The 10,131-nt window shown below is 40.4% G+C and overlaps 1 protein-coding gene across 2 annotated transcripts; it reads right to left on the bottom strand.

The window, feature by feature from the left end:
- Positions 1–788: 788 nt before the first annotated feature.
- Positions 789–8,065, bottom strand: LOC148412829 (14-3-3 protein zeta-like). 2 transcript variants are annotated; one of them, XM_088432598.1, is made up of 6 exons: positions 7,922–8,065; positions 6,981–7,364; positions 2,919–3,042; positions 2,565–2,728; positions 2,392–2,487; positions 789–1,818 (listed from the first exon to the last, which is right to left on the bottom strand). In XM_088432598.1, the coding sequence occupies exons 2-6, from the start codon at positions 7,272–7,274 to the stop codon at positions 1,744–1,746; spliced, it is 753 nt and encodes a 250-aa protein (XP_088288724.1). In that variant the 5' UTR covers positions 7,275–7,364; positions 7,922–8,065; the 3' UTR covers positions 789–1,743. The 2 variants fall into 2 exon arrangements, with proteins under 2 accessions (XP_088288724.1, XP_088288725.1); XM_088432599.1 differs by having other exon boundaries at positions 7,926–8,049.
- Between the last annotated feature and the right edge of the window lie 2,066 nt (positions 8,066–10,131).

The raw sequence follows: 10,131 nt of genomic DNA, 5'->3' as shown, positions 1-10,131 counted from the left end.
TGCTATTTTCAGTTGACGGCATGAGGAGAAATGTTTTGTTTGTTTGTTTTTCTAAGGCATGAATTGTTCATGAAAGATAATCAAATTAGTCAAGCTATTAATGTTTTACTGTTAAAAATGGCCATTATAAAAATGAAACACAAAATTTTCAACTTTTACTGCTGAAGTTCTTAATTGACCACAGAAAACTTCAGTTTCACGGCTGAAATTAAGTTTTACTACTGAGCATGGCCAATTAACATTCAATACCAGAGATTGAATGTCTGGGCGTTCACAAAAACAAACAAAAAAAAACAAAACGGGAAAATACGTCGCTGTCGCTCTATGGACCAATGGTTTGCTTTTCCGCCTCATAATTAAGGGATCAAAGTTCAAATCCAGCTCGTTCCGGCCTTTCTGTGTGGCGTTTGCATGTTCTCGCATAGGTTCTCTTAGGGCACTCCGGCTTCTTCCGACACTCCACAAACATGCTTGGCAGCTGTATGGGCAATTTGTGATTGGGTGCATAAATGGTTCTGTGTGCTCTGCAGCTGTCTTGCAACCAGTTCAGGAGATGCCCCGCCTACTGCCGAAGTCAGCTGGGATAGGCATCAGCAAGCCTGCAACGCTTGTGAGGATAAGCGGCTTTGGTATTATTTGGTTGAGAGTTCAAAATCAAGGTTTTGGATTTCCTATTTGGAGTTTCGTTAGCTCTCCTTGTGCTGGTGTGGGTTTTGAGTACTTAAAACAGGAGGATGTGGAATCATAGCTTGAGATACAGTACATCACAGAAAACATTGACAAAGGCATGGTTTATAAAATGATTTATTTATGTTAACATAGCTGTTACACAGGGATTCAAACGGTTCCACAAGGCTTTAGGGGACTACAATTGAATGAATAGCAAAACAATAGTGGTCCAAATCTCTAATGACAATCACTGGACAGACAAACAAGACCACCCTCCTTTAGGATGTGTACAAACCTGCATTGAAAAATATTAAACTTGACACTTGAACTTGTGTGTTACAGCATTTGTTCCCATTCCAGTGTAATATCTCAAGAGACATGCAATGACAGAATTGTCTTCATCTTCCCATTTGAAAGGTCCCGGCGTGTCGGTCAGTCAAGCCCCCGCTATTCCCTCCTCCCCCAAACAGACATGCTTCAGTGAAAGAGTGGCATCATAAAGTGAGATTAATCCAATGGGGCACTACTAAAGTATTTTGCTGCCGGCATGCGTGGAACACTGGCATTCCCTGCAGCATGAAAACTCTGAAGTCGAATTTCAGATGATGTAACCGTACCGCTTTTTTTTTTTTTTTTTTTTTTTAATTTTGTTTTTAGACAGAGCAGGAAGAGGAAACCAAGATAATCTGGAAACAAAATCTTCCTCAAAGGATGATCTTCCAGTTGTTTCGCTATAAGGACTTTTGAGGGTTTCTGCCTCTAACTTTAGGAAAAGAGCGTAATACCATGTCAAGCTATCAATACTTTTCTACAGCTGAAATTGCACATACTGAAAGGCCAGGACACATAAACCAAAGGAATGGAGGGTTTTACTTTTATAGGTCATTCTAAACCGTTTTTTTCTGTTTCTCCAATTTATTATTTTTCATGATTACATGTTTTTTTTTTCAGCAATGGTTTCATTGGAAGAATGTTGGATTGGAGCAATAAGGAATGACGGATGTGTAAAAAGTTTTTTTTTGTTTTTTTTTTTTTAATCCTTTTGTTGTTTTTGGAGGCCAAGGACTCTTTCTTCTAGTTCTCAGTATCACCGCAGTCGCCTCTTTCTCCGGTGTCGGCCTCCTCGCCGGCTGTGTCCGATGTCCATAGCTAAATGAGAAACACAGGACAATTAAATACAAACCAACTGAGTGTGTACTTCCTAGTCAACATGTCTTCAGAAGTTATTCCATTTGCTAACAATTCATAATTACACCCTTCAGTGCACCAAATCTGTTCATTGTGTTATTGTTCTGGTTATGTACAAATGATTACAGTAATACTTCCAATGAATGCTGTGAAAAAGCACTTTTGAGGAGTCGATCCCTGCATACTCAAGGTTCTGCGACCAACAATTTAAAAAGTTTCAAAATTCGGTTTTACACCCATTACCCCTTGTTTCTCATATTAAATGAAATAGTCAACTTTTTTTCCAAGAACGCGATGGGGTCAAAAATAAGACCTTAGATTTCTAATTCATGCGTTTTATGTTAGGTCATGCATAATCTTTTCTAGTGTTCAAAAACTTTGTCAGACCTGACTTCAATGCAAAAATATTTTGAAAAATTATTTTTCTTTTTTTATAAAATGAAATTTTAAGTCCAATGCAAAGTGACTTAAGATGTTGTAAGAAACTTTTGAAGGGATGTTTTTTGAGTGACATGATGACAGAAGGACACTCACTGTCAGATTGTCTCTGAGGAGCTGCATGATGAGGGTGCTGTCTTTGTAGGACTCCTCATTTAGTTGGTCGAGCTCAGCAATGGCCTCATCGAACGCCTGCGAACAAAATGAAAAACGGAATTATTCCAATGGAAAACAGGCTCAAAAAGTGAACCGTGTGTGAATGGTTTAACCTTTTTAGCGAGTTCACATGCTTTCTCTGGCGAGTTGAGAATCTCGTAGTAGAAAACGGAAAAGTTAAGCGCCAGACCCAAACGGATGGGATGTGTGGGGTCCATGTCGCTCTTACTGATGTCAAACGCTTCTTGGTACGCTTGCTGTGAGTTTTCGATGATCTCTGATGATCAAAGTAGGGAACACACACACACAAATAAGATTCAACAAACAGTATCAATATACAAACAGCCACTCCTTAGTCTATCAAAGGGTAGACAACAGCATAATAGAAGTCTATATATCCACATATCCTACTATCACACATTCCTAGTTTGAATACTTTATACATACAGTATATACAATATACTTACTTATTTTGTCATTTCCGGAGGCAACTTCAGCGAGGTATCTATAGTAGTCCCCCTTCATCTTTAGGTAAAAAACTTTGCTCTCTTGTTGTTTGGAGTTCTCAATTAAATACTTCTCCAGCAGTTCCTGTTGGGCGTGGGCAGTGAAGAAGCACTCCGTTAGTTCAAGGCATTCGGCACAGAACACATCAAATACTCCTCAATGTGATGCTGACATCAGGACAAAATCTGGGGCATGGAAGGAACACCTTCAGACAGATCGTATAATAATTAGGCACACTACCCAGATTAGTGATTATCAGTACAGTGGTACATCAACTTCTAAGTTTGGCGATATAAATGCCAATGCCTTTTTTTTTTTTTTTTTGGTAACCTGCGGACAAAAATGAAAAGGCCGCTGCATGGTTCAACCTGTTTTTTACTCAGTTGACGTTTACTGTCAAATGACAAAAAACAATTCTTTAAAAAAAAAAAAACATATTTTGCCTCTAGTGAAAGTATGGTAGTTTAATGCTAACATAAAAAACAAACCAACATACGCTGAAGAAAACCAGCAAAGTAGAGGCAGTTATTAAATTGCAGGTACACATATACAATACTTGTAGACACATATCTTCTGCAAAAGAAAAAAAAAACAAAACTAATACATATCTACAGCAAAAACGAATATATTTCTACAGATCTGAGTCAAATTGTGCATCTTAATTAGCCTGTTGGTGGCAAAGGCGAAAACACTTTAAGGAGCACCGTGTGGTTGGAAAGGATTAATAGTATTTAAATGAATTTCAATGGGGACAGATGATTTGACGAGCAGTCACAGAACTTAAACCTTTTTTCCTAATAAAAAATTGCGGCATCAAACTTAGGAAAAACTTACACCAATTCATTTGACAGATACAAAATCTAATCATTTGTGCTTTTATAACACATGCAACACTTGTGGGCGGTGACAATTGCTTTCACCATAGCAGTGCCTCCAAAGCATCCCCCACAAAAAAATAAATAGAAATATATAGGTATATCTGAAAGTGCTTAAGCATGAGTATATGAGCTTATGTGCATAAGTCCTATTTATTTCTAAATAGCCACACAAGTTGAATTTTTTTTTCCCTCCCCCTTCATTGTGGTCATGAAAGAAAATGGACACACCTGTCCCAAGTCATAAGACATTGCCCAAGGCGGATTCTAACTAAAAATAAAAACAGTTAAAACCGTGCCGATCAACATCTGCAAACTACAATAAATCTAAAACCTAATGAGGAAAAAAGGTTTGAATTCCAAGCCTTGGCAGGAAGAAAGTGTCCTTGTCTGAGCCAAAGCCCTCCCGGCAGCCACTCCCAAGTCACGTCCACAAGCCACCATTGGCTCGGTCAAAACATGCACACGGCTCATGTGCTGAGCATTCCTTTCCCCCCCTCAAGCTGCGCACAAAAGACAAAAAGGAGGGATGCGCTCTTCACGGCGCATTCACACAAAGCTCTGATTTCAGTTGCCGGCCCTCACGAGATAGTGTGAACCGCGTTGTCGCCACATGAAAAAAACAGCTAGTTGTGAACCTAAGTATTTTCACGTCTGATATAGATTTTTTTTAAAATATTGAATTTGACAGTAATTGAGAAAAGGCTAATTATTGCGCCCGTCACATCAATAAATAAGTTTATTGCTCCTGTGAAAATACCTAATCCACAGCCTCAAGTCCCCTCTGTACAACAAATATTTAATGATTGGCCTGATTAATGTCTGACTGGCTGCAAGCTTCAGACTGCCGCATTTACATTTCTGTGGGAATTCTGACATTCACCTGTTAAAACCTACAACTTTCAGAACATTACATTTTCTTCCTAAATTCAGCCCCCTACAAAAAAAAGTTCAAGTGAACCACTTTGTACAAAAAGGTAAGAGTCACAAAGGTGGACATTTGAAGTCCATTCCAACCAGATCCAAAAAACATTCCCAAAAAAACAGTCCACATACTTGTGAAGTAGGGTCCCAACAGTCATGATGAATGCAATTCCAACAAACCTAGCTGTCAAGATTAGCCACTTTAGATCCAAGCACAACTCAGGTAAGCAACCGATAATCTGCTCCATATTTTGTGCCCATCCTCACAGCCACTACGGCCTAAGCGAGACTTCCCATTTGGAGAAAAGTTAGCAGCCCGGAAGGCTTCGGCGGACGAGTTGAGGCCTGAGGAGAGACACACCCTTCTGGAACACCCAGCAGAAGAAATACAAAAGGCTGAGTCACTGGCAGGGAACATGCAAGCAGAAAGTGAACAGCCCCTGTGGCATCTCAGTTAGACAGTAGGGACATTACTGAAAATCTTGCAAACAGATCCCTTCTAATCCACTATCAAGGCGGGATGGAAATAATGCAAAGCAAAATCCCTGCTGTTGCCATAGATTAATCAAGAAGTGAAAGCATGCCCCGCCCCCACTGGTGGTCAATCCAGGCTTGGAACTAGTTCAAATGTAGGCCAAAGTCATTAGCTTAAAAACATGGCCCTGTTGAAAGGTACCCTGCTTAACTAGTGGGAAGTGCTTGTGTGTGTCAATTATTGCACGACTTGTCACATTAGCTATTCGTCTGTCAGATGGAACAAAAAAAAAAAGCACAGATTTACATATCAGGGTCCAGGTAAGAGTCCTGATGATTGGTGTCCCAGAAACCCCAAACCACCACTGTGTGTCTTCATGCAAATTACCTATGAGCTTTCAAATGACCACATTCACATGTGTTTGGCTTTTTTGTGATGCCACGTCTTTGAGGACCCACCCCCCACCCCCAAGGAAAAAATAAATAAAAACCTGTGACAATCAATAAACCAGAAATTGAATTTACTCATGGAAAAACCTCTGGCTATCAAGCGCAAGACGAGCAATGCAAATCATTTGCTTAAAATCCATTGGACTATAATGATGCCCATGGTTAATGTATTAATTACAAAAATTCCCATAAAACACCACCAGGTGACAGTGTCACTCTTGCTATTTGACTAGTGTAGCAGTCGGGCATCTTCAAAGGGTTAGTGTGTTTTTGTTTTAAGGGTCAACATTTCATTTTGTTTCCAGAGTTAAGTTATTCTTGAAGCATCGACTCAAGTTAAAAATATTATAATGGCAGTTTGATCTTGTAATTAAAGGGAACTATTGTGAAACAAAAATTTGGAAGCCATTTAGCATCCTTGAACAGAATGGTGGTGACTTTGCAGGCTCTAATATAGAAACCATTTCTCAGTGTTGCAACAATGCTGCGATTTTAAATCTTGATGCCAGACAGACAGGTGGGCTATATAATACTCTTATACGCCCCAGTATGAAAAAGGCTCAATCACAAAAATTCAAGCAACAAGAGGGTCATGGCATCGGAATCAAACTAGACTGAAATAGCTAACCTAATGAGTTATTAAATAGGGCTGAATTATGGTCATGGGGCCTATGAGATCACGTTAAAACACACACTCAATCACATCTAAATACTGCAAATGAAATCTTAGAGGCTCATTCAAATAAAGGACATTAAATAGCTACTCTACTGCATTTGAATTTTGCACTAATTACACGCAACCTTCCGACAAGCAATTGCAAGCCCCTCAGGAATTGGAGAAGAATGCTGGCTGGGTTAGAAATCAAAAACATTACAGCATAGAGCAATGCTGTGCTACAATGTTCTAGTAATGCCATGGAATAATCTGTTCAATATTTTGTCCAAAAGCAAAACAATTCACGGAACTGATAAAAGTAACAGCTAACCTGTTCCTATGCAGCTTGCCCAAGTTGTTCGATCAAGTTTGAACTGGTTAGGGTATGCAGGCATTACTGTTGGGCTTTCTTCAAAGTGTTAGTTATGTTCCCCCACAAGATGAAATCAGTATCAAATTGTCTAATTGGTCAGCTACCATGCTATGGGCTTTGAAATGTGCAGAAACTGATAGATGTACCTTATTATTTGATTTAATGTCTTTGCTACTCTGAAGGTGGCGATTCGTCGACTGGACTCTGGTAAGTTCAATTAAATCATGCCTGGCTCTCGCAATTTAAAGAAATAAATAAAAAGGCCACGTACCAAAACGCTCTTGCAGATCTCTTGCAGCTCCTTTTCCACTTTCTCCCTATATTCCTTAACCAGCTGCAGCTTCTTCTCGCTGGTATCGGACTTGGACTCGATGCTGGAAAGCACCCTCCATGAGGACCGCCGGGCCCCCACCACGTTCTTGTAGGCAACGGAAAGCAGGTTCCTTTCTTCATTCGACAGGTCGTCGCCCTTCTCCGTGACCACCTTCATGCAATCGGCCATGTCGTCGTAACGCTCGGCCTGCTCTGCCAGTTTGGCCTTCTGGATGAGATCCGTTTTCTCCATCGTTTTTGTTATTTCTATTTTGGGCTATTTGATTGGGGAGCGATGGATCAGTCAACAAGGACGGGGCGAGCGAGAGTCGGGGACTGTGAACTGGGAGTGGAACAAGGAGTGGCGTTATTTCCACCGCGGCGTGACAGGATGAGAAACGTGATCACATTCGGAAAAAAAATAGGGGAAACCAACGTCATCGGCTACATCAAAGAAATACTATAACAACCATTCATTGTAACGGAAAACGACATTAAACGCTTTTAGTGTCTCCGTCGCTTTGCGACAATTACGCGTTAACGCGATTACGTAACGGTCATTTCATGACGTATATAAATGTGAAAAATATCTTTGGTTGCGTTATTAAGGAAATTGGATTCTAGAACCGAAAACGGGGTTCTCGAAGGGCCAAGCTGAGTCACGTCGGTACCGCAGCCCGCCACAAAGCTGTCTGGAGCGGCTAGCTGGCTAGCGACAAAGCTAGCCTAACGGAGCTAAAGCTGCAGGTTAAGCTAACGGGCCACTCCTATCAATGAAAAAGTGTCACCGAAAGCGCAGCTCAAGATAACCGACCGCGTCTAATGTGTTCAAATTCGTTATCAGAAAGACGTCTGGAAGATTACTACAGCGTACAGAACAAACCCGTCGACGTATCTCACCTACAGAAGTCCGAAATCGCTTCACAAATTGGTCCGATTCGATGGATTGGGCAGAAAGGCAAAGAACAAGCCAGCGGCAGCTAAAGTCCAACTGAACTTGATTAAAGGAGGGCGGATTATCTAGGGAAGGTTCTCCAATTGTATAGCGCTTTCTCTTTTGAGTGACAGGTAATTTTCGGAATGCCGGCGAATAAACATTGAGCGCGGGGGTGAAAGGCGGGACATCAAAGTGTAGTTTGACAGACCGAAACGCTGCAGCGGATCGTCGCACGGGGTTTCCTCCAATTAGAGCAAGGGAGATGACGTCACCACGTTGCCATGGTGATATCGGCCCAATCGCTCCCTACTTTGGCACGACGTGCGGACACTATATGCGGGCGTGGCACACTATCACACAGTGAATCGCACAATGCCATTTTATTCGCCGTCTCTTTTTCTCCCTAAAATCCGCATTCATTTATATAGAAAGTTATGATGCGTTCATTTGTTGTTACAATTCTTATTTTAACCACAGATAAATGTTCAAAATAGGATTAAATTCAAACTGCATTTGATCTCTTTTGGGGGGGGAAACGCTTTCAAAAAAGCTTATTGTTGCTCTTCTGAACTAAATTCAAATCTACTTGTTCTGATCTTTGTATGTTCTTATGCCCCACCCTTCTTTAGTCATGGGAAGGCACACTGACAAGCCACTGAGGCCATGGAAACCAGCTGGCTTTCACTAATGTGTAAAACACGTTACTGTTAAACGTATGGCACATTGTGTGATGTTATATTATGTTTTTGTTTCCTGTCAGTGGTTTACGCTCGTCACAATGGATGTAGTGAGCTAGGTCTGCACTGAAGGCCCACGTACCAAGCGCACAGTTAGCCACAAGCTTATAATGTGGTCTTCGTGACTGAAACATATGCGTACAGAGTGGCAATTTCAACGTTCTCCTTTTCCAAGCCAGACTGCTTTTTTTTACCCGATTGGACGTGATCATGGAGACTTTCCAGCACACACACTGTGAAGTAGGCCAGAGGACACCGAAATGGCAACATTTGCTCTCAACAGGAAAGAACATAAAGGCTAACATCCTGTAAGCAACCAAATGAAACCAGGCCCCCCTCTTTCTCACGCTCTCTCTTATTATTATTATGATTATTTTTTTTTACTTTTACAGACTCCCTTTGCCTTCCGGTCTAGGAAGTGAGACATTTATTTCTGTCACTGGAAGCAGCATTCTCAGTTTTAGAGCATCTTCTTCTCCACAGTAGGCCAGATGGCTAGAAATAGCAATATTAATAGAATATGAAATCCCACAGCGTCAGCTCTAGATTTGAGCCACTCAAGTTTATATTAGCGAGCAGTGGGACTTGTGTAGCCCGTATTCTGATGTTTCATGTGGATATCATGTGAAAAACTTTGATTTGAATGCTGAGCATGAAGATATTCTATTAAATTAACTCATTCTGTGACAGCCTTCTTCAGACAATTCTCTACCCTAATATTAAAAATAATAATATAAAAAACTCTAAATTATCATAAGATTGAATGTCTGGACTTTCTAAGACGTGTAATTAAAGCTTTTGGATTGAATGAGTTTAAATTAAACTGAAAGACACTGTTCAGATGCCTTGCGTCAATCTCAACAAATGAGTTTAACAATACTGAAGTTTACATTTGTGTTCATAAGTATTGCCTATAGAAAGCATTGCTTAGATAGATAGATAGACGGATAGACGGATAGATAGATAGATAGATAGATAGATAGATAGATAGATAGATAGATAGATAGATAGATAGATAGATAGATAGATAGATAGATAGATAAGATGGAGCCTCAATCTCGATAAAGTAAAGAGCGATGTTCAGGTTGAAGACACGATAGATAGGTTGCTAATGCTAGCAGCTAATATTAGCCATTTTGGCATACTAGTCACTAGTATGGTAGCCAACATCTGTTTAGCTGTGTGTGGAATTGCTTGTTTATCAAGTACAGGTTAGAGTGTCCTGTTGTTTTTTTTTTTTTAAATGTGTATTTTACTTGAGGGTTAGGGTTGATATGTGTTGTACACAAATGGCAAGTTAGACCAACGTCCTGGGAAGGATCGCGTTAAAGGTTCCCATGTATGAAAAGATGAGGAGGGAGTGCTTGTTTCCTCCATTACAACCGATACTCTGTCGTGACTGGATAAAATGCTTAAAAGGAGTGCCATGCCTCTCA

This window comes from Hippichthys cyanospilos, chromosome 14 (genome assembly GCF_059441005.1).
Source record: "Hippichthys cyanospilos isolate Australia breed blue-spotted pipefish chromosome 14, RoL_Hcya_1.0, whole genome shotgun sequence".
NCBI lineage: Eukaryota > Metazoa > Chordata > Actinopteri > Syngnathiformes > Syngnathidae > Hippichthys > Hippichthys cyanospilos.
The sequence above is the reverse complement of the archived record's forward strand: the minus strand, read 5'-3'. Positions and strand labels throughout refer to the sequence as shown.